At 24.2% G+C, this 23,309-nt stretch overlaps 4 protein-coding genes and 3 long non-coding RNA genes across 8 annotated transcripts in view; 3 read left to right on the top strand and 4 right to left on the bottom strand.

Moving 5' to 3' along the window:
* Nucleotides 1-9,868, bottom strand: part of mgl (low-density lipoprotein receptor-related protein megalin) — a 33,586-nt gene extending 23,718 nt beyond the window's left edge. The window contains exon 1 of the mRNA XM_003692566.3: nucleotides 9,283-9,868. Within this exon, the coding sequence (XP_003692614.3) occupies nucleotides 9,283-9,442 (160 nt within the window). The 5' untranslated portion in view covers nucleotides 9,443-9,868. The remainder of the gene's footprint in view (nucleotides 1-9,282) is intronic.
* A 110-nt stretch (nucleotides 9,869-9,978) lies between these two features.
* On the top strand, nucleotides 9,979-11,111 carry LOC147658507 (uncharacterized). Its single transcript, XR_015295134.1, has 2 exons — nucleotides 9,979-10,048; nucleotides 10,685-11,111. It is a non-coding gene; the product is annotated as an uncharacterized LOC147658507 (long non-coding RNA).
* An 859-nt stretch (nucleotides 11,112-11,970) lies between these two features.
* On the bottom strand, nucleotides 11,971-17,640 carry Afti (aftiphilin). Of its 2 annotated transcripts, XM_003692573.4 has the most exons (8): nucleotides 17,431-17,640; nucleotides 16,907-17,023; nucleotides 15,637-16,847; nucleotides 15,350-15,562; nucleotides 15,140-15,286; nucleotides 14,829-14,889; nucleotides 14,482-14,610; nucleotides 11,971-14,338 (listed from the first exon to the last, which is right to left on the bottom strand). In XM_003692573.4, the coding sequence occupies exons 2-8, from the start codon at nucleotides 17,007-17,009 to the stop codon at nucleotides 13,764-13,766; spliced, it is 2,439 nt and encodes an 812-aa protein (XP_003692621.2). In that variant the 5' UTR covers nucleotides 17,010-17,023; nucleotides 17,431-17,640; the 3' UTR covers nucleotides 11,971-13,763. The 2 variants fall into 2 exon arrangements, with proteins under 2 accessions (XP_003692621.2, XP_012340363.2); XM_012484909.2 differs by lacking the exon at nucleotides 14,482-14,610.
* LOC147658506 (uncharacterized) lies at nucleotides 17,248-19,406 on the top strand. The gene is made up of 4 exons (XR_015295132.1): nucleotides 17,248-17,444; nucleotides 18,240-18,503; nucleotides 18,642-18,861; nucleotides 18,962-19,406. It is a non-coding gene; the product is annotated as an uncharacterized LOC147658506 (long non-coding RNA).
* LOC100864426 (uncharacterized) lies at nucleotides 17,817-20,578 on the bottom strand. The gene is made up of 5 exons (XM_031915685.2): nucleotides 20,309-20,578; nucleotides 19,437-20,062; nucleotides 19,080-19,373; nucleotides 18,452-19,012; nucleotides 17,817-18,382 (listed from the first exon to the last, which is right to left on the bottom strand). The coding sequence occupies exons 1-5, from the start codon at nucleotides 20,576-20,578 to the stop codon at nucleotides 17,947-17,949; spliced, it is 2,187 nt and encodes a 728-aa protein (XP_031771545.1). The 3' UTR covers nucleotides 17,817-17,946.
* LOC147658505 (uncharacterized) lies at nucleotides 20,189-21,452 on the top strand. Its single transcript, XR_015295133.1, has 2 exons — nucleotides 20,189-20,368; nucleotides 20,443-21,452. It is a non-coding gene; the product is annotated as an uncharacterized LOC147658505 (long non-coding RNA).
* On the bottom strand, nucleotides 21,344-22,929 carry LOC100864548 (SKA complex subunit 1). Its single transcript, XM_003692575.4, has 4 exons — nucleotides 22,563-22,929; nucleotides 22,348-22,469; nucleotides 21,757-22,219; nucleotides 21,344-21,683 (listed from the first exon to the last, which is right to left on the bottom strand). Exons 1-4 carry the CDS (start codon nucleotides 22,642-22,644, stop codon nucleotides 21,523-21,525), a joined length of 828 nt encoding a protein of 275 aa, XP_003692623.3. The 5' UTR covers nucleotides 22,645-22,929; the 3' UTR covers nucleotides 21,344-21,522.
* Between the last annotated feature and the right edge of the window lie 380 nt (nucleotides 22,930-23,309).

The following is a 23,309-nucleotide window of genomic DNA, read 5'->3' as shown; positions in this document are numbered from 1 at the left end:
TAAGTGGGTAAAGAAGCTCCCTTCACCCACAGCATTAATCGAACGTTCGTCTCTTCGTGGCCTTGTAGACACGTACTACAAGTACAGTAGAAATGAGTCGAACGGTTGAATGGCACACCTACATATTTACGTGCGTTTCGATTGCCATCGTTCGTTGATTCAACTTGCTTAATCCACTTTAGAGCTTTCAATCAACGATACACAAGATGAAAGATTTCTGTTATATCTGTTTTATAATGATATTAGCAAAATAAAAATTTTAAAAGCAATTATTTTCCGTATTTTTATCGCGTTTTTGATATCTAAATTTTCCTAAATCGTTAAAATTGTTTTTATAATTAAATTATCATGAAACAGTATAAATAATACTGTGAGATGTAATGATATTCTTAATGATAGTTGGTTTTATAATAGGAAGTATTTAGTATTGTTGATAATTGTTATGAATAAAAAAAAACACGAACAAACTCTCGAGATGACTCTGTTTCAAGCAATGAGAGCTTATTGTATGCTTGTTCCAATTCCAACCATCATAGCACCCGTGGTGCACTTCCTTTCGTTAGAGTCGATTCCGCTTTATAAAGCCAACATCGTTAGCCTTCCATGTGCATCATGCGTTTCTCCTCGCTAAAATACAAACTATACAATGCATTATTTAAACTGATTTAATTAAATCACATTCTTTTTAATAAACTAAAGAGATAATTAACTATTTCGAATTAAATAATATTATTTGATAAATTACAGCTATTATAATATATCAATATAATATCAATATCATTATTCATTTTCACAATTATCAATATCAACATATTAATATAAAGCCAACTAATATCATTATATAGTTACACATATATAATAATAATTTTGTAAAAAAAAAAAATATCACTAATGCAATAATATTATAGTTATATTATCGTAATAACAGATATTGTATTTTTATAAATTATCAATAATTATATATTTTATTAAATATAGTTTCAAGCAAGCATTAATAATATTATAATATTAATAATATAATAATATTATTTATTAATAAAATATATTGTAATAAAAAATATATATAATTATAATCTTTTAAAAGTTTATTACACATTATTGTTTGTAAATTATAAAAAAGAGATAATAAACGGTTCACTAAGATCAAGGAAAGAAAAATTAAAAATCTTGAATAGAAACAACCTGAGGCCTGGCATTCGCATTCTTTCTCGTTGATATTCTTCAATCGTGGCTCAATGCGCCTTGCTAAAGGTTTCCAGGTCGTTCGCCACGATTCACATTTACAATGATTCTTTTAGTTAGTGAAGTTCTACTAATAATTTATCTGTCTTTTTTATATATTATTATTTTCAATAAACATTTCATAGATTAAAGCAAATATATATAGATACATATATATTTTTTGATTTATTTATGCAATTATATATAAACAAAAATAAATGTTATGGATATTGATTTTAGATAAAAAAATTGGATTCATAACATGAAATATTAATTTTTTATAGGAGCTATTAATGAAAATTGAGTTTAAAATATAAAACAAAGAATAATATTATAATTTATTAGAATAAGTACTTTAGCAAATTATTTTACAAATTTTCAAACCTTATTTTTCTAGAAAATTAAAATTCATAATAAAATTACATTCCGCATTATTGAATTAATTTTTTATGTTCATTTGTAATATTTTTTCTATTTCGTTTTTTTTTATATAAGTATTATTATTATATATTTATTATTTTTAAGAATATTCTAAGAAATTAAATTAATGAAAAAAAATTAGTGATAATTATTAGATTGTCAAAGCTGATAGATTAAGTTAATAGTCGAAAAAGACGCTTCTAAATATCTGAATATACAAAAATATATTCTATATGTATTATATTTATTGAAAATTGGCAAAAAAAGAAAATAATACATAAATCAACTAGTTGAGGCGTACCATCTTTGCATGCTGACATTAAGGATTGCAATTCAGTTAACAGCAATTCAGAACCGCTAGATTCGTGCTATTCGAGTTCTCTCATAATCTCATAGGTGAAAGTTGCAGTTTCCCACGCGATTGACTTGTGAACAAATCAATGGGATCTCTAAACTTTTATCTTCTTTGTCTTTGCACTTATTCAGTCGTTCATTCAACCTTGTATCTATTTACTTATCGTATGCATAACTTATTAATCATTTATTTATAGCTTTTATTACTTGTTGATTTATCATCGAGTCAGTACATTAATTGATTGGTTATCTTCTCGTTCAAATAATAATCCATTTATTGCAATTAAAGTCTGTAATTATAAGTCATAATTATAATTTATAAATAAATAAAAAAAATATATATATATATATATTGTTATTAACATATTTATATAAAAAAATAAATTATGAATATTAGAAGAATTTTTGTTTTCACAATTTATTTTTTCTATAGAAATCATATTTTAAAATACACGTGCAATATATTCATTATAATGAATATACATAGCACATTGAACATTTTCAAATATTCAAAAATTTATCGCACAAAAAAAAATATTCCACACTTTCATCTCGTTATTTTGTGCAAAAATAATCCATTACAATTGATCTCAATTGATTTATAAACTATGACGAATTATACTTTACAAAATACTATACATCTTGAGGGATCGTCTTACGAGAGTTAACCTCTATTATACTGGTTTCCAAAAGACCAATAGTCAAGTAGCCAGTTATTGCAATACATGAAACGTGGATGGGAACATAGAAACAAAGAAAAAGAGACGGAGAAAAGAAAAAAGAAAGGGAGGAAGGTGTAGAGAAGGTGGAAGGAGAACATAGAATCGGGGAGGTCCCGCTATCCGGTCGGCCGCTAGGCCGAGGTCAATGAACCTCGATCCGCCTACCGACTTTACCTGCCAGCCTGAAACCTGCCAACCTGGCTCTGAAGGTATCGGCCAGGATATTTCGCCTACGACAGCTTTGCTACGAAACATTTCCTGTGCAATCATATGAAACATTATTCTCAAAAATTATAAGACACGATATCCATCTAAATCTATCTAATATTAAAATATCATAATTACATATGTATCTCTTATAAAAATAATGATTTAAAAAATGATTTTTTCCATAAAAAATTTTCATAAAAACTTTCGAGAAGATTAAATTTTATCTTAAAACAATATAATAAAAATATATAATATTTTTTAATTCTCTTTCTTGAAATTCTCTTTCTACTATAAAAAAATACAGAGATCGGATAAAATATTTATGATGTCTCATTAAATTTCTAATTATTATATAAAATAAATATAAAATATGTATTGTAGATTGTTTTTTTTTTATGTTATTTTAATCTTATCTATTTCAAATAATCAATTTATTTAAAAAATTCATAAAAATCTTATGAACACTCGTTATAATTCATTTTTAAATTATAGAGATACTGTACAATATCTTTTCACTGAATAAATTCTTCTAACTCTTGGTTTTTACCTGCAATGGAGAGTAATTCGCAATGGCACACTTTATACGCTTGTGAGCGCATTCATATAACTAATGTTTCTTAAATAGAATCAAATTTTTCGCGATAATTCTTTACAACATGGAAATAAATTGAAAATTAGAACCTTTATAAATTCTTTCAAAAACATTAAACAACTCGATATGATAAAATACGATTGTACGATATGAAAATCTCATACAAGTTTTATGAGTCTATATCAATCATGAAATATAGAAGTTTATAAAAAATATTTAAAATAAATATGATCGTTATATACTGTTTCGAATATGCCATGTCTCACCCTAGTAACAATGATTTTCAGTCAAACATTAAAAAACTATGTAAACTTAATAATTAAATTTGGTAATTTTTGTTGCAAATACGTTTGATATGTTTAAAGAAAATTTAAAAATAAAAAAATGTAAAATATTGACATCAATCAAAAATATATACATATATTTAAAATAAAATCGTTATAAATGTGATAAATAAAACAAATCTTTTCTCTAGTTTTCATTTTTTTAGTTCATAATATAGATTCATAAATGAATTTATCTAGTAGTATCTAGTCATCTGCAATTTAATCATTAATAATATAAAACGCATATAATTAAAAATAAGATTTTATTTTATGCTAGATTATTAACTAGTATTAACAATTGCTTTTTTATAACTAATCATAGTTAGTAGTAGATTCAATGCATATGTTTAATGAAACATTTACATATAGAGGAATAAAATTATAATTTCAAATTTTTTATTTTTAATTATGTTTATAGTCAAGAAACTAATATATGTTATATGATTCTTTCTCTCTTTATAATTATTACTTACAAAATATACAATATGTATAATAAGATAAGTAAAATTAAATGAACAAAACAGAGAAGGAATTTCAAAATACTATAAAAAATATCTCCACTAGTCTAAGCAACCATCTAAATACCATAATATGGACGAGCTTCGTTTTTTCTTCGAGGTCAAAGGAAATGATGTTTCCTGAATACACAAGAGGATAGCGGTACATCGATAGAAAATCATTAAACTCATGATCGTTGAAGTACCTGAATCAAATAATCGAATTATAATATCCTAATTTACTCTAAAAATATCATTAAAATTAGAAAAATTAGAAAAATTTATTTGATCCACTTCTATAAGGAACTAAGTTCTTTAAGACTAATTAAGAAAAGTAATTAAGAATCATTTAGGTAAAAAAATTTTGCATTAATAAAAGATTTTTTCATAGTCAGTAATTTATTAACTGGCATTGCGTGTTATTTATATTTTATTATTAATCAGTTTTTGTTATCCAGGTAGATCCTTCTATACGATGAGCGTGCAGTTATTAGTACGAGAAAAAAAAGTGGCACGAATCAGCGAGTCGATGAAACTCAAGAACCTTGCACTCGAGAGTTGTCTGAGTTTGTAAGCTCTGATTCCTTCTTTCTTCTTCCAAAGAAGGAGAAAGTTCTTCTGTCATACTCATGAAAAGAAATTATATATAACTATACTTATATCTTACTTTAATAGTTATAAGTTAAAAAGTCGTTAAAATCACAAATTGTCCGATAATTTACAGATAAATCGTAAATTTTCATATAGCTATTAGTGAATATACATATAATAACAATAAATTATAATGTCTTGAATTAGATAATTTCAAGCATCTAATAATGTTTTGAATTATTTATTGAATTATTAATTGAAGATATAATCATTAAAATTTTAGATATCGAAGTGAACTTAATCTTGAAATTATGTTTCATATACTATAAATTCATTTATAATCGATTGTAGACTATATTTGTGAGATTAATAATCGATTGGTATAATGTAATTATTCAAATTTTCATTATTATAATAGTCAGATTTCATTATTATAGAATTCACGTTTAAAAATATAAATTTGAAAATCTACTTATCCAAATAATATCCTATATTTTACTTCTCACATGTAAAGTTATATACGTCTTCTCATGGTTGAAATATAATACAACGATCACTCAAAACAGTAGGTATCGAGTTACTCAGATCCATAACTATACTCGGACTTTTTTTCATATTTTTAATAGTTTTTTGGTAGTTCAGTGATCCTGACATGAGATCTATCTAGATAGAAAATGACGATTGTTATATAATATCTGTAAAACGGAAACTTAATGTTAAAAATTATCAAGATTTTACTTAGTTAAACTGATAATTGAATATTTAAAAATATTTAAATTTAAAGATGCAATTAAAAATCTAATGTTGTAACAGATTTCTTCGTCAATCTTTAATTTCAATTATTTGCTTATAAAATATAATTTTCCATTGATCTTAAATTTATCAATTATTCCAAATTGTCATTTAACTAATATTCAATAATAATTCATAATACATAATATATTTTTTTAATAAATAAATATTTAAATCAATATTTTTTTCTAATTTTAACATAAAATTATGATAAAATATTAGGAGAAAATGTTAAGACATAAAAATATAAATATTATATATATTCCTATTTCATATTTTTTTTAATTGTATAATATACTGTTATATTATAGGATTCCTAAGATTTCTAAAGTTTTATATATTTTCAATTTTATTGACAATATAACTAACAATTAGAGATAAGACAATATAACTAACAATAATTATAGTCACATTAGATAATACAAAGATGGAAAAAATGGAAATTTTAAATATTCGATAGTAGAATTCTAATTATTAGAAGAAAAATTTTTATAAAATTTCGTGAAATAGAATTTAGAAGAAGCTCAAGAAATGGAAGTCTTCGAGAATTCGGAACATTCTTCTTCGTGTTTATTACGAGTTCGAAAAACCGGTTTTCCTCTCTTCGTAAGACTTAGATCCGTGTGGATAATACATTAGACAATGCGCGTCAGTAGCCCTCGATCGTATCGATCATTCTACTATTTAAAAATTTAACAAAATCTAATTAGATATAATTAATTTAACATCTTTGAAATTGACTATTGAAAATTAAAACAGAAAAAGAAAAAAAACACTTTAGCGATAAAAACTTTAACTCCATAAAAGATTTATAATTTTTGCATAAAATAATTACATAAAAATAAAAAAACTTACATGAAACTACATACATCGTGTCGTTCTCAAAAAAATGCTGATCGGTTTATACGTAAAGCTATATAAGAAGAACCGGTTTCGTAAAGATTGCGTGCCTCGTGATGTTTGTCTGTTTATTTCGTTTGCTATCGCGAACATCGCACTGTTGTTCTTTCCGGAAAGATTAAGAATAGAGAATAAGAAAATGCATCGAAACATTCAAGGTTACATCATGATTGACCCAATAATTATAATTATTCCAAGAATATTGCAAAAATGTAATTTCCTAGTTGATTTAGAAGCTTTAACATTTGATAAAATATTTATTAAAAAGAATAAAATTGCTTTACAAATATTTGCTCATTTTACGATCGTTTGCATATTCTTCAAGTCTCATGTGACCAAATGGCGCAATCATCTGAGTTGAATAGCTGATTTTTAATTGACAAAGCATAAACATGTGCACATAATTTTATCATTTTAAATATTTTTTATTCTTATAATTTTTAATAATTTTAAATTTTTCTATTTTATAATTCGATTAATTACATTGCATCTGTGCAGAAACAAGATCGGTAATTGACCTCTCTACTCGGAAAAATCGAGTTACATTTTATCTTTTAGAAAAATCAAAAAGCCCTTCAAATCTCGAGGTCATTATTTATCTTCTTTTTCTTTTCTCATGTATCATTTAATATTCGTGTATGTAAAAATTTTTTTTATGAAACTTATTCGAATGTTCTCTTCGTAAAATATATTAATTTTATCATAAATTAATTCTAGATAAAAAAATTTACAAATTTTCTGAACAATTTTCAAAACAAACTGATTTTAAACTTTTGCTTTACAATTTCTTTCTTTGGTTTATATGGAAATTATAAAAAAAAGAAAAATAGAAATAGAAAAAAATGATTCAATAATTTTTAAAATTCAAATAGATTCAATAATTTTTAAAATTCTATTGACTTTTACCGATACAAAGATTAGAATTACGTTTCATAAAACAAAAGTTATAGCGGCAACTGATGTTAACGGTAAATTCAACTCGATTCGCTAAATGCATTCTCATGCGAGGTGGGATTTTTAAAAAGTCGGACATCCGAGGAAAAGCACATGCGATAAGTCGTACACCTAGCGGGGAGTAGAGAAAGCAGAGACCGGAGATGTTTCAATGCAAAAACGACCGCGATTTCAACAGCATAGCGTTTGTAACAGAACTAGAATTAGATCGAGAATAACTATTCTAACCAATAAATTTATTTGAAATTTCATTTGAAGTTAAAGATTAAAAAAAAAATAGAATGTGTGAAAAATTTGCAAATATTTTTTATTTTTTAACAAAATTAAATGAAAATTATTAATAATAAAATTTAATCAAAATTACACTTTATTTCACGTTTAAGTTTTAAATTTAAAACCGCTTCAAAATTTCTATTATATGAAAATAATATTTATTAATATATTAATATATTATATAATTTATTTATTAAACTCAATTATTCTATTAAACTCAAGGTTTCCCATTCAAGATCGATTAATAACATTAATAATTATGCATTTAATTTAATTATTAATAAACGATTTTTTTTCCAAATTTTTTTAATTGCCATGACTCAAATTTAACTTCACTTCATACTAATTTCTTTTAGAATAACGGTACTGCATAGAATTTAATTTTGTGTGTAACAGTACATATAATTTTTGAAAATAAGCAATAAGAAATAGGTTTCAATGCCGAGAATATTAATGGCCTTGAAAGGGGTCATAAAAATAATTTTGAGGTCATGACGCGATTGCGTCATCGCTTAATTCTTTTACTATTCATATCATTTACAGTAAACAGCTCTTTCCACGATTTATCAATTGTTTATCATCCTTTGGAATATTTTTCATGTATTACATTTTTCATATAAAATAAAATAAAATAAAAAGAAAATGAGACAGATTATGACAAAAACATTAATCGAATATTTATTTTTTATGAATTAGTAAAATATTATTATTTATTATTATTTCTTTATAATAAAGAAAAAAGAAATGCATTTACAATTGATTGTATGTCAACTAAGAAGTTCTAAGAAGGTAAGCTATTCAATAAGAATCATACGATTCTCTAAATAGCAAAATATAAATTAAGTCACACATAAGAGAAGAAAAGAAGAAATTCAATTACTTCATATATGAAAGCAAACAGATTTCTATTCATCCAATGGAACAAAGGCGAGTGAGAGTGTGTATATATATTTGACTTTGTAGAATTCGTAATTAGTTAACATGAAAGTTCATAGAATAGTAACAAATAGTGGAGACACAATTGTTCTATCATTAATCTATTACACTTTAATTATTGGAAAAATACAAAAAAAAATAAAATAAATTCAATTGTATTAGCATTCTCTTAAAAAAATAATATAACATCATGAAAATACAATTCAATCAAAATTATATTTTTAATAATTCAATTTTCCTATGTGAATCTATTAAACATTTTAACGGTTTTAAATCACGATTTATATTGAAAAATATCAATTTATAAAATAGCATATATATGCAATTGTAATAAATTATAATCCGATATAAAATTTCGTATAAAATTATTCATTTATACAATATTTTATATAAAAATTTTAATATTAATAAATTTTTATCAAATTAATATCATTTCTTTTTCTAACAATAAAAAATATAAAATAACTATTTAAAGAAGAAATTAATGCACTTACCCAATCTAAGGGCAGCAATTTGTACGACACCGGTTAGAACTAAGATCAATGGAAATCCATCAAAAAACGATAGATTTTTCTTCCTAAAAGTATTCCTAGAAGCGCATTTACTACCGAAGAAGAGCGTGCGTGGCCGGCGTGGCCCCGCAGCCACTGCCATCGCACCGTCCTTCTCACCGTACACTGTTCAACACTTCAATTTTTATTCTCACTATTCGACTAACACCACGATTTTTATAATACACTATTGATTAAGATCAAAATTGTAAGCTTTTGAATGCACTTTGATCGGGAAATTATTAGGAAATAGCGTGTAAAAAATATTTATTAAAAAACAAAAATGTCTGAAACGATGAAAATAAAGTTTCTCTTACACGAAGATTAAAAGTATTTCAATAAATTTATTATGTTAGAAAAAAATCTGCTGCACGTGCGTGCTCTTCTTGAAGCGAAAAGCAAACACAGTTTTTGAAACTGAAGAAAAACGAAGGAAAAAAAAAAAAGATTACGAAAAAGCACGAATGTTTCTCGAGTTCAGTTCATGGTTCACACACAATGTCTATACGGCCGCGGTCAGCGAACGACTAACTCTAAGGCGCGCATACACGCTGAATAGTGGAATTTCGGCTCAAGACCGATGCTATTGCGCATGTCCAAGAAGGAATTCTAAGGACCACGTGTGGTAAATTCTCTACTAAAACAGTACAGTATTTGACTAGCGAATATCTGTGAACGTTGTGACATGGATATTTAATACGACGTAAAAGTAATCATTATTAGAAATAATCAATTAGTAGTCGTATTAGATTATTGATTTTTTTTATATATTTAATGATAATTTTTTTTAAATTAAATATGTTTTTTTCTTTTTTACATACCCTAAAAAGAAAATAGAATTTTAAGAGACAAATTATTATAGTTTATTTTTCTTATAATAAAAAAAAAATTTCTTATAATAATTTTATTTTATTTCCAAAACTAAATAACATTAAAAAAAAATTGTCTTTCTATTCTTTAAAAAGAAACAGTGCAGAGAACAAAAATAAACAGGAAGAATTTATCTGACTTCACATAATTTCGTTTTAGAATTCTCCTAACTTTTTTTTATTAATAAACCTGAAATATTCCAGATTTATATTTGCATTTATTTTTTCAATTTTTTTAAGTTAAAATATTTTAAAACTAACCAATTTTATCTGCTTATTATTCTTATAGTAAAGCATTTTTAAAAATATTATATTAAAGTTTCAAATATTTTTTAATATTTCAATATTAATTTATATTTTTTAATTAAATTTAAGTAATGATAAAATTTATTTTTTAATTAAAAAATCATAAAAATCAAATAATGTGTAAAAATGTAATAATAATATCTAAAATAACTTTGTATTTGTAAATAAAGACGAAGATCAGCTACATGATGGCAGAATTAATTGGGAGCGGCATGTGTTCGAGAGGGAAACCTGCAATTTGTCCTTACATATACTGTTTGTGAATGAATTTGTATGGCGTAAACTCGTGCCACCCGTGCCACTCGTGGTGCCGCTCGAAAGAATGATACGTTGCCAATTCCATTTTCTTACAAATGTTTATTAGTTAAAGCAAATGTCAGAATACATGTTCGATTTTTCTTATTGTCTGCAGCATGTAAATATCCGCATTCTTTTTTTAAATTGAATTTATGTACTATTAATTTTTTATATAAAAATTACATATAAAAAATCATATCTCAATATACTTTCATTCGCCATTAAAATTTTTCAAAATTAGAATATATATTAATGTAAAGTTAAATTTTTAATTAAAAATAAATAATTACTTTTGTCTTATTTAATATTTTAATTTATTATTATATTATATATTAATCTAATTAAATTTCTATTAATGTAATTATAGCAACATCTTGTTTATTTTTTTTTTAAGATGAATATAATTTTCATAGAATTTAAATTATATTTAAATAATCTCTGAAATTGAGTTCATAAAAATTTATTTTTGCTAAAAACATGACATTTCTATTATGATGTAAGTATGTTCTTTCACCTGTTATTTTGCTGCTCATTGGTTGCAGACTTCGCCAGAGCAACATTAAGCTGCACAATAAAAAGTCTCTCTCTTCTCGCATTGATTCTCTTCCTCCATGTATACGGCCATACGAGTCGTGACCTTGTGGCATTTGGTACCTGTCCGTACCAGTTGGCGCATGACTACGTCTGACGTGTATAATAATGGACACAATTACAGTAATAAATTACTAATTTCCCTAAACTTCTCATTGAATGAAAAAGAAATCCGTATTTTTATTCCCTTGATTGTGTTCAATTCTATACAAGTATCTATATAGGTTTGTGAATAAGTAACATGTGAATATATACACATGTGTATTTGCATTGAATTCAAGCAATAATTATAAACAAATATAATTACAAATATTAATTACAAATAGATCTAATACAACTAATAAAAATAAATATTTTTATTAATATGATAAAAATAAGACTAATTATTTTCATACTTCATAATTTAAAGACTAGTGTTCAATGATATAGACTTTTCTTTAATGTGACTTATTTATAAAATTTGTTCTTAGAATATTTTAAACAATACTATAATTTCATAATTATTAAAAAAAAATAGAATATTATATCTAAAAAAGGTTGAAGAATTGAAGAATGTAAAACAATCATATTAGATAATAATTGAAATAATGTTTATAACAAATAAAGTAATCATAATATCTGTAATACAATATTAGAATACAACTAATAAAATTAATAACATTTTTACGTTTGTATAATTTAAATATATTATTTGCTTAATACCTTAGACATTTTAAGGTAATATTTTAATAAGATTATAAATAAAATATATATCTATTATACATTGCTTCCTATAATCATTTTAATTTTTTTCAAATTTTTTATTCAAGATAAATTCTCTTCTTGTTCACAATAGAATATTTAGTCGAACTTAAAATTATTATATTATAATAAGAACATTCAATCTACAAAAAAATAATTATCAAATGTCAAAGGTATAAGCTTCCTCATTTGAATTTCTCACAAATACTTTTATATTTACTTGCAATATCTTATTATTATTTGTTAAGTCACTTTCGAACGCCAAGTATTTTTTATTTTTCCCAATTCCCTTCGAATGTTATTATATTATCAGTGCTATATCTTAATTCGAATATTAAACATTCGAAATCACTGACTATTTACGATTGTGGTACGGCCAGTTTCAAATTTATTGAAAAAAAAATATAATTATAAAAATAAGATAATTGTTCAGTTAATTTTTATATCTTCCTTTAATTATATTCGCGATTATTCTTTTTTTATATCAAGCAAAAAATATGTACGTTTTTACAAAATAAGAAAAGATATGTAAGATATAACATAGAATTATTATTAATATGAAACATAAGATAACTAAAAAAAAAAAAAATGATTTAAAAATTAAATTTATTTAATTATTTAAAAATATTTTTTTTAATAATAAATCTTTTTTGATATAGTAATATAAGATTAATTCATAATATATCCATCTGGCTGCACCACTAATTTGCATATTTTTATGTCTGTTCACGGAACAGAGTCAATTTATATAAAAGATTAAGTACATTATGCTTATGAACTTTACAAACATAATATTAATTAATTAAAAAAATAAATTGTGTCAATAAACTTTAATTAAGAAACAAAATTAAATAAAATCATTAGAAATAAAAATAAGAATGCAAAGTTTAATTATTAACTAATAAATTATAATATTCATAAATTAATTTTGTCATATAATAACATGAATTTTTTAATATTTAGAAATATGATTAAAAATATAAGTAAAAATTAAATATCATATTACTTGACTATATTGTTTGATATTATTTTAAACTAAAATTGGTCCATATTTAAGAATAGAAAATAAGATTGGAAAATATCCATATCTAAACTAACATGAAATAATAATTATCATAAGAAAAGTACATATCACATATTAAAAGTGATGTTTTCGTTATTAATATTTCAAAGCGTCTGAAAATCTGGAAATTATTAAAAATTTTAATTTTATATCTTAAATAATAAAATATCATGACTCCATTTCGTGAACAAAATATATATGTAAGTACAAATTTTCTACGACATCTTATTATGCAAAAATGATAGAAAATCTGTGTTATCTGTATTATGTTCTTATGAACAGGAAATAGATATTCATCATTTCGCATATATATTCTATATTGAATCTCTTTGTTTTCCTGAATAAAGAGTATAGAATACTTCATCAGTCATTATGTTTTTTTTTTCTTTCTTCAAGAGGAAATAGATTAGGATTAAAGATCGGCCCAAGCGTGGGTTTGAAAGGTTAACGGAACGTTTTTTCTCCTTCATTTCTACATCTTATAATTTTGTCCACAGGATAGAAAGAGATCTATTGAATGTTCTGACCTTTCAAACTCGCGCTCAGACCGACGTTACTCAGCCAGGCATTTTACGATTTATAATATTCATTTCACAAGCAATCTGCTTATTTTCCCGATCGAGCATTAAAGTTCTAGCGCTGAGAAATGAAAGATCTGGTAAATGATTTAATACTCTTGCTGTTTCTGACTGAATTGGCATTACTCGACCAAATCTATCCATAACCACGTGCTCAGATCCAGATCTCTTATTCGCAAACTTTCCGCGATAAATGTCTCCTAAAATTGATTTATCAGAAGATAAATATTGCTTATCACTTGATAGAAACTGTTTTTCAATTGGTGCAAATTGTTTTTCAGACATATATTGTTTCTCGATTGTTGATAAAAATTGCTTTTCCATTGATTGTTTCTCCAATGAAATATTTCTTTGAATATTCTTTTGTTTATGTCCTATATCGAATTCAGTTTTTTTCTTCCATTCTGATGCACGAGAAGTTGGCAAAGGCTCGATCATTTTTGAAGATTGTGGACGTTTTTGTAATTTTGCAATTTCGCTTTCCAAAGAATCTATCATTTCCACTTTTGATGCTGAATTACATCGTTCTCGATTTATATTTATTTCTGGGATATCTGTCGTTTTATAAAACATTTTTTTGATAAAACATTTTTTTGATTTCAAATACAGAAAGATAATGACGATAAAGACATGCAATAAAGAAAACTAATATTTCTAATTACAAGACACACAATAAAAATACAAGCCTAAAACTTACGATGATTAATAGGATTCCTTGCGCTACTCGGTCGACGATAGGATTCAGAATTGGTGGAGTTGTGGGATGTTAATAGAGGATCAAAAGGACATAAAAAGTCCAGAGGTAGAAGAGCAGATAACCCACCACCTAGATTACACGATTTATCAAAGAATATTCCCAGCAATTAGCACATAATAAATAAAATAATTGCAAAAGCGTATACACTAAAATAAGCACTGAAGTATTTTAAAATTAAAATATAATAACATAGAGAAAATACGTAATAAAATATCTAATATTTAAATTTTTAATATAAATGAAATTGTGATATATTTATATAAACATATACTGCCCAAAATACTTACTAGCTTCTAAAGGATTAATAAGCCCAGAACTATTCCAATCGAATTGAGCTGCAGGTACTTCCTAATGAAATTATATCATTATTAATTATGATCAACTGTGCATTATTGATACAGTATTCTTTAAATAAATTAAAATGGGATTACTCATAATTAATGAGGATAGAAAATTAAGATTTCATGGGAAAATTGTTAAGTTTAAACTGATATAATATAAAAATTTCAACGATTCATATTAATTTTGTAAGAATTGATTTCAGAAAATATTAATACAAAATCCATTTATCCAAATACTATTACATTTTGAAACTTACTTCTGAATTATTTGAAGCTGGAATTTTATTGGTATTTGACAAAGCAACTGGTTGAGAATCAATTGTAGCTTTGATTGGTTCTAATGGAGTAAAACCAAGATTTGCAGCAAATCTTGGAACATTGGGATTCCATCTCGGCCCAAATAACTATAAATATTTATATTTAACATTCAATTGATGAATTAATATATGTAAATAAATGTTACTTACAATATTGCGAGAATCAATACCAAGAGAATTCAAAAGTATATTATTACTGGAACTATTTGCCCATTGATATGTCAAAGCATTTGTTTCCTCAACATTTTTTATACTTTCCCAAACTTTATCTGTCTTATTTATCAATGACTGTATTTCAATTTCACATTGTTCCAATTCTACAGAGAACATTGTAGTTATTATGTCTTCTATTTTGTTAGCAGCCTAAAAAAAATTTATAATAATCTTTGATATTTAATTAGATGAAAAATAAAGAAAATAAAATGAAAAAAACTCACACTTTTATTTTCTATTCGACAAATTGAGTCTCTTATATTGATTTGTGATTGCTCTACTATAGATTGTTCAAATGCTGTTTCAAAATCATTAAAATCTCCAAAATCATCATCATCATCTTTTATATCAGATACATTTGCTTGATTGAGTTCTTTAAATTGTGTATGTTCAGAAAAATTAGTAAAATCACCAAAATCATCATTTTGAACTAGCATTTCTTCTTTTTTTTCATTAATTTCTACTATATTTTCTGAAAATTCCTGGTTCATAGTAATAGAGGATTCCAATATAGAATCATATTTGAAGTTACCAAATTCTTCATTAGAACACTTAGAAATATCTGGCAGTGATGTAGAAGATAAAAAATCATTTTCAATTTTAATATCTTTATTTTCAGAAAACTGAAGATTTTTAGCAATTTCATTTTCTATTTGATTACTCTGAGAAAACTCATTTTTTGAATCATCAATATTTGTAAATTTTGAATTATCAACTTCAAATGTAAAATCATCTATTTTGTTGGGTATATTTATATTTTGTACACATTTATCTTCCAATATTGACTTTTCAATAATATTTTCTAAATTCAAATTTGAGTCTTCTTTAATTTCTGTATTAAAATCTTTATTCAAATTATTTACATTACTCAAAGTATCTTGGAATTTAAAGTAATCAGTTTTTGAAATAGATGGATCACTCTTAGGGATCCAATTTTTTGAAACCACAAACTGTTCATAATTATAAAAATCATCATCTATTGACTGTATTATGTCAGGAGCAATACTCGGATCTTCTAAATCTAGAGATAAAGGTTCTACATTTTCTAAATTTTTATTGAGAGAAGTTTCTTGTTCGCTTTCTCTAAAATTATTGCTTTCATTAGATAAATGAATTCCATTAGAAACCTTACTTTCTATAACTTCCTTATTATTATTGTTTACATTTTCCAAGTTTCTTTTACTATTATCTTCTATTATTTCATCAAAATTTTCAACTTCTGTTTTAAGTTTGATATTATTTACAGTATCATTAATTTTTTCAAGAATTAGAAGATCTTCTGTAATTATTTGTTTTGGAACAATTGGAATAATTGTTTGTGAATTTTTAGAATTTTCTGGAATACCATTTAGTTTTGGTGACGTATTTTGTGATGTTAAAGGTGTTTGAATTGGTGTAATAAGTTTATGTGGTGAATCTGATGACACAGATAACCCTATAATGTAAATATTAACACATAAGACAAAGATATCCTACAAGAAGTGTTATAATTACCATCTATGCCTCCAGTTGTAAAATCACCAAATTCATCTTCTTCAGAATCTCCAAAAGTATCTAAAGGAGGAGGTGTAGAACTAACTAGCGGAGGAAATGCCATTCTTCATTGGGATCCTAAAAAATTATTTATATTTGTATAATTTGTAAATTAAAATTACAAATTTATTTTTTAACGTAAATATTTATTTTTTAATGTAATAATAATAATAAAATAAAATTTAGACTTCTTTTCTTTATTTCCATCCTCGTAATAAAAAAATTATCAATATTATTTTTTTTGAAATGTAACTACACTATTTTTAAAAAAATATATAAACTTTATATCTACGATAATATACATATGTCAAATTTAATTAGGTTAAGTATGTGTCATTGACGAATAAGATTATTAAATAAAATATTTTAAAGAAACATTGATCAAATTTAATTGATTGTATATTCTATTTTACCACAATATCTAAGTTGACAGAATCAATGAATATTTGAATCAAAATTAAAAATGTGATTGAACATGGACTTACGAAGAAAATATCAGGTACGTGAAGCACCTTAAGAAATAACTTTATCTGTAGTTCGTCATCATTTCAATTTTATTAAAATCAATCTTTATATGTATGCAATCTTTATCTATATCAATCGTAACTCATTAGAACCGTAAGGTTCTCTCATACGAATCACGAGACATCAGTCGTATCACCTGTTCTGTACGAGTTGCATCTGCGCACCTGTTTATGCTTGTCATCGCGCCTATTTTTAAAGAAATACAAATTTAGAACATTTTATAATATCATTATTTAATAATGTTTTTCACTCTATCTTATAAATTTAATATTCTCATAACCTTAAAATAATAACATTTTTTTTAAAAAATTCATTATTTATAATTTTTTAAAAGTATGACGTGTCATTATCATTATGCTTTTATTTACATTTTATTAACCATAACATAACATCATGTATGAAAATTATTAATTACAACGAAAAATTACAACAAAATATTTAAATTAAATTATTTAATAATTGTTTTAATTCTTAACCTATTTTGCATCTTGTTTAGCAATATGTTGTGTTCGTCTATGTTTTCTCATATCTCCTTTCTGTCTGAAACATCTTCCACAAACATCACAAGCATGTGGTTTTTCACCAGTATGAATTTTTATGTGATTATTTAAAGCTTCTGTCCTAGTAAATGCTTTTTCACAATAATGACACTTATATCTGCGATCTCCTCTATGTATTAGTCTATGTTGATAAAATACAGAACCAGTTAAAAATGCTTTGTTACAAACATCACATTTGAATGGTCGTTCTCTTGTATGTTTCTTTCTAGTATGATCAGCTAGATCTGGCTTTATTGTGAATCGCTGGTCACAATATTCACAGGCATAAGGTTTTACACCCATATGGAATCTTTTATGAGTCCACATATGACTGGATTGAGTATAACTTTTACCGCAAATATTACAAACATACCTATAGAATAAAAAAATTATGAAAGTTGGAAAATTTGACATAACCTAAAATAAAAAAAATTATATATACGGTCGTAGCCCACTGTGTCTTCTTTTATGCGCATTCAAAGAATTTGCTGTTGGTAAAAGACTGCCACAAATATCACATGGGAATTTAGAGCATCTGTATTTTCCATGTTCTTGAAAATCTTCAATACTTATAAAGATACTTCCACAAAGTTCGCAAATGAACTTTTCTTTACCCTTTTCTGATTTTCTAGGTACTGGTTGATGTCTTTTTTGTTTATGCTTATAAAGCAAAGATAATTCTTTAACATCTCTGTTGCATATTTCACACAAAAACACTACTAAAACTTTGAATATTCTTGGATGTTCTTTCCAATGAAGAACAGCCTCTGCGAAAGATTTAAATATAGAATTGCAATGATTGCAAGAATATGGTTTTTCAATAACATGTGATTCTCTATGACTTTTTAAATGGTCCATATCTGCAAAGTGACTGCTGCAAAATTCACAATGATATAACTTTAACACTTGCATTTCTTCTATAAGACTAATTTTATCTTCATGTTTTTTACAGTGCTCATCTGCAGATTCACAACTTCCAAATGTTTCACCACAACAAATGCATCTTAAATTATAAAAAATAAGTTATGATAAAGAAGAGAATAAGAAATACATTATAAGAAATACATTACCTCCAAATAGTTTGACTGTTTTCAAAAATAATACTATGCCCAGCTATATGTTTATTCAATCTTGATTTTTGTGTGAAGCTTTTAGAACATTCTGGACATTTATATGGTTTTTCTGGAAGATGAGTTACTATGTGACGTTTCAAAGTATAACCATCACAGAATCCTTTAGAACAAACTTCACATACATGTGGTCTTGTTTTTCCATCCACACAAATATGTTTTTTTAATCCTTCTTGATTTTCAAATAATTTTCCACATTGTAAGCAGGATACTCTACCATCTTTACAATGATATCTGTGAATAAAATAAATAAACTCATAAGTCATAGGTTTCTTATAACTATTCTATAATTAATACCTTTTATAATGATAAAACAATTTTAATTCCTTTCCAAACGTAATTTTGCAAATTTCACAATATAATGCTTTTGCATCTTTATGAAAATGTTGATGAAATTGTAACCGTTCTTCAAATGTAAAAGTTGCAAAGCAAATATCACATTTATAAGGTTTAGAAGTACATTGTAAATTAGGTTTGCATTTGTGCTCATCCAAAGTTTCTTTTGTATGATATAAATTCATACAAGCTCCACATTTCAAATATTTTTGTTTAGTACCCAAACAGAATAATGTTATGGATTCATTTTCTGGTTCTTCATCAATTTTAATTTCATTTGGAATTTGTTCCTCATCACTACTCTCAAGAACAATATCACTATCATACAATTCAACATCTTTTTTGGTTTCTTTATCCTCTTCATAAATTCTCATTCGTCCTTCAATGCATAATGGACAAGAATCTATATTTTCCTGAGAATTTTCCTGACAATCATTTTTAGTATTATTGAAAGAATGTTTTTGTTTTAAAATTTCAAAAAGAGTTTCTTCAGCTCTTATACATTGAATATCAAATTCATTACACCAAGTTATCTTTTCAACACAAGTTGGACAAAGTTGTTTTGGAAGAGGATCTGTTTTCTTTACCTATGAAAAAATCATAATGTTCATATTTAATAATATTTATTATTTTAAAAATATATATATATAACAAAAAATTTCAATTAATAAAAAAAAAATTTCTTTTACTTACTAAAATATAATACTTAGTTTATTAAAAGATTAACGTAGTTATCGAAATATCGTGCTAATTAAATCTTTCTAATTTATTTATAATTTACTTATAATATATTTATATAATTTACATTACAAAAAGATTCAACAAATAATTACCTTAATACTTAAACATGTATTTATTTTATGCAAAAGTCTCAAGGATTCACCGAATTCGGAGTAAATATAAATCGGGTGTAAAGTTTCTCCCGCGCATAAACGGCATAAAGATTTTAATTGATTTTGTTTTTCAGGATCTGGAGTTAATTCTAAAATTTCATTTGATGAAAGTGGTTCCTCTTGGGACCAAATAATTGATCCTTCAAATTCATCGAGATCATCTTCATGTTCGCTCAACGTGCTAATTGATTCCGTTTTTCCACAGTTCATATTAGATATCTACCAATTCTTTTTATCTAGAAAGTTAATAACTATGTTTTTTTTAAAAAAATATCAAAAGTGGAAAATTAAATAATGAATTAATTTTCATTTAAACTATTTGAAATATCATATCAAATATGATATAGTTCTATAACAATATTTTTTTTTATATAAAAGTATATAAAAATTAAAATATTTTTATTATTTATAATTTTTTCTATTTCTTCATATACCATATAAAAAGTTATTTTTATTTTTTAAATCGTTTTTTTTTAATAAATTGATCTCTAAATATAATCTTTTAAATATCACATTTTTAAAATTTAACAGTTATATTACAATCTTCTAGTTCAAATAAATTATTGTTATTAAAAATTATTGTTACGCCATAAGATTACTATTAAATAATTAGAAAAAAAAATGATAGTTTCAGTTAGTCTTGTCTTCGCAAGTATAGTGTATTATCGAAAGTATTTCAGAGCAGATTACCTCGTTCCTTGGAAATGAAAAGGGAAGAATTCTTTCATGGCAAACTAAACTTGAGTCTTTGTATCGTCGAAACAATTCGATAGGAAGTCTAATCTTTAGTTTCCGGTAAACATGCTGTCACGACGACCAAAACAAAAGCGAATCTCAAAAAATTTTTTGAGTTTAACATTAAAAATTTATTTTTTTCTTTATTTAACATTTCAAATATAAATTTTGTAACAATTTTTAAAATTGTTACAAATAAAATATTATATAAAATTTAAAAAATAAAATAGCAACAAGAGATGGAATAATAGAAATATATTTTACAATAGTATTGATTACACATAAAAATATGTATCATTTAAATTATTATAAAACTTATAAAAAAAAATATATAAAATTATATGTTTAACTTCTTTGTACAATGAAACAATTTATTATGCAATCTTTTTATTTTATTACTTAATTTAAAACTTAAGCAATTATTTTTTTGTTAATATTACATATCGCAAGTCGTTTTTTATCCTATGTTCTCTTAATCTTTTGCAATGTCGTAAAACTGTTATTAGATTTAATTTTATTTTATTTAATTTAGACTTCATTTGTTTTTCATAATCTTCACCAGTAAAGAAATATATGTATTCTGAAACATAATTTTTATATTTTTTTAAATAAAATATATGAAATATATAAATATATGAAAAAAAAAATCTTACCAGAATCATTACATAAATCTAATTCTTGTTTTTTATAGTGCAAATAAAGATTTAAATCTCCTTGCTTTCTTGCATGAGCTTTTCCCAATGATAAAAATGTATATTTTGTTTTTAAAATGTGATTAATAGTATTTATGAAATCATTTACAGTTTCTAAAGATTGTCTTCCAATAATATATTTTGGAACTTTATTGAACTCATCTTCACTTATCAAAGATATCGTAGGACAAACTTCAAGTTCGTTAAATAATATTTTTTTACAATCTTTTATTGGAGTCTTTTCTTTTTCTACATTCTTATTTCTTATTATTATAGGTGATTTTTGTATAAGCTCTTTCTTGCATATACTTTTCATTGATAAAGAATTTTCAATTTTATTATAGTCACGAATTAATTCATGTGGAATATTTTTTTCCATATGAATGATTCTTTTATCCAAAGTTTCAATGAATGACAATAATTCCTAAAATTTTCAGTTTTCTCATTAAAATTTAATTATAACAGATTGATTTTTAGAAATAGTAATAAAATATTTTGAAAAATATTAATTAAAGAATATATTTATATATATTTATAAATTAAGAAACATACTCTACATTGATTATTTTGTTTTCTCATATCAACTAATTTTTTCCTTATCTGTTCAATACCATTACACATTTGTGAAAGTACTATGCGCATTTTAAGGAATTCTTCTTTAATTGCATTTTTACCTGAATATAAAATATAAAAAATTATATGTATTTTCTAACAAAATGCTAAAATTGTTTTGATAAAATAATTTAAAAATTAAAATATAATCTTACTTTTAATAAATATTGTCGCAGTTTTAAGATCTTGTAATTTTTCACACTGTTTTTCTAAAATATCTTCCAGTGAGGTTGTCATTTTCAAATAAATATCGTTTTCAAATAATCGATATGTTAAAACAATGTGAAAAAATTTAATGAATTATTATCGTATCACATTTATGTTATTCTGCCTTATGATAAATAAATATTGAAAAACAATTACTTATGAAATAAATTAAAAAAAATGATAAATTAAAATGGTATATCTAATTCACATAGCATTACAAATAACGGTCATTCCTGGCGCCGTTTGTAAACTTTGAATTTAATTCATTCGATATCGTTTACAAATGGCGTTCTTATCAATAAGTTTTAAATGAAACAAATAAAGCCGCGTTTGAAGAAAAGAATCTTATTTTAATTAAAAATAATTTTATTTAATTAATCATTATGACATTTATATAAAATTATTATAAAGTATTTAAAAAATGTAAAAACTATTATATATATAAAATTGTAAATTATATTTAAAATACTATAAAAAAATGTATAAATATATAAAATATATATTATATATATAAAATATATAATATATAAAAATATTTAAACTATTATATGTATAAAGAGAACAAATAATAAAAGAAAGATAGAAATAAAGTAAAAATTACATTATTTCTTAAATATTTTTAAAAAATATTCATAAATTTTCAAAATTTTAATAAATTTTCAAAAAATGATGCTATTGCTCACTTCTTACTTTAT

Source organism: Apis florea, unplaced genomic scaffold (genome assembly GCF_048593485.1).
Source record: "Apis florea isolate Af1SG1 unplaced genomic scaffold, ASM4859348v1 contig_2201_pilon, whole genome shotgun sequence".
NCBI lineage: Eukaryota > Metazoa > Arthropoda > Insecta > Hymenoptera > Apidae > Apis > Apis florea.
Note: the sequence above shows the minus strand (reverse complement) of the source record. Positions and strands in the feature narration are given on the sequence as shown.

Bases quoted from the DNA above. Each gene is read 5' to 3' on its own strand.
- Afti (XM_003692573.4), bottom strand. From the start codon at position 17,009: ATGGCATTTCCTCCGCTAGTTAGTTCTACACCTCCTCCTTTAGATACT. The intron at 16,848-16,906 runs GTAATTATAACA...TTTACATTATAG, and splicing joins TACAACTGGAGGCATAGATG to GGTTATCTGTGTCATCAGAT. The intron at 14,611-14,828 runs GTAAGTATTTTG...CGTGTAATCTAG, and splicing joins TATTAATCCTTTAGAAGCTA to GTGGTGGGTTATCTGCTCTT.
- LOC100864426 (XM_031915685.2), bottom strand. From the start codon at position 20,578: ATGAACTGTGGAAAAACGGAATCAATTAGCACGTTGAGCGAACATGAA. The intron at 19,374-19,436 runs GTATTAATTATA...TTTTATTCACAG, and splicing joins TTGTTTTATCATTATAAAAG to ATATCATTGTAAAGATGGTA. The intron at 19,013-19,079 runs GTAATGTATTTC...TTATAATTTAAG, and splicing joins AACAGTCAAACTATTTGGAG to ATGCATTTGTTGTGGTGAAA.
- LOC100864548 (XM_003692575.4), bottom strand. From the start codon at position 22,644: ATGACAACCTCACTGGAAGATATTTTAGAAAAACAGTGTGAAAAATTA. The intron at 22,220-22,347 runs GTATGTTTCTTA...TGAAAATTTTAG, and splicing joins AACAAAATAATCAATGTAGA to GAATTATTGTCATTCATTGA. The intron at 21,684-21,756 runs GTAAGATTTTTT...ATTATGTTTCAG, and splicing joins AGATTTATGTAATGATTCTG to AATACATATATTTCTTTACT.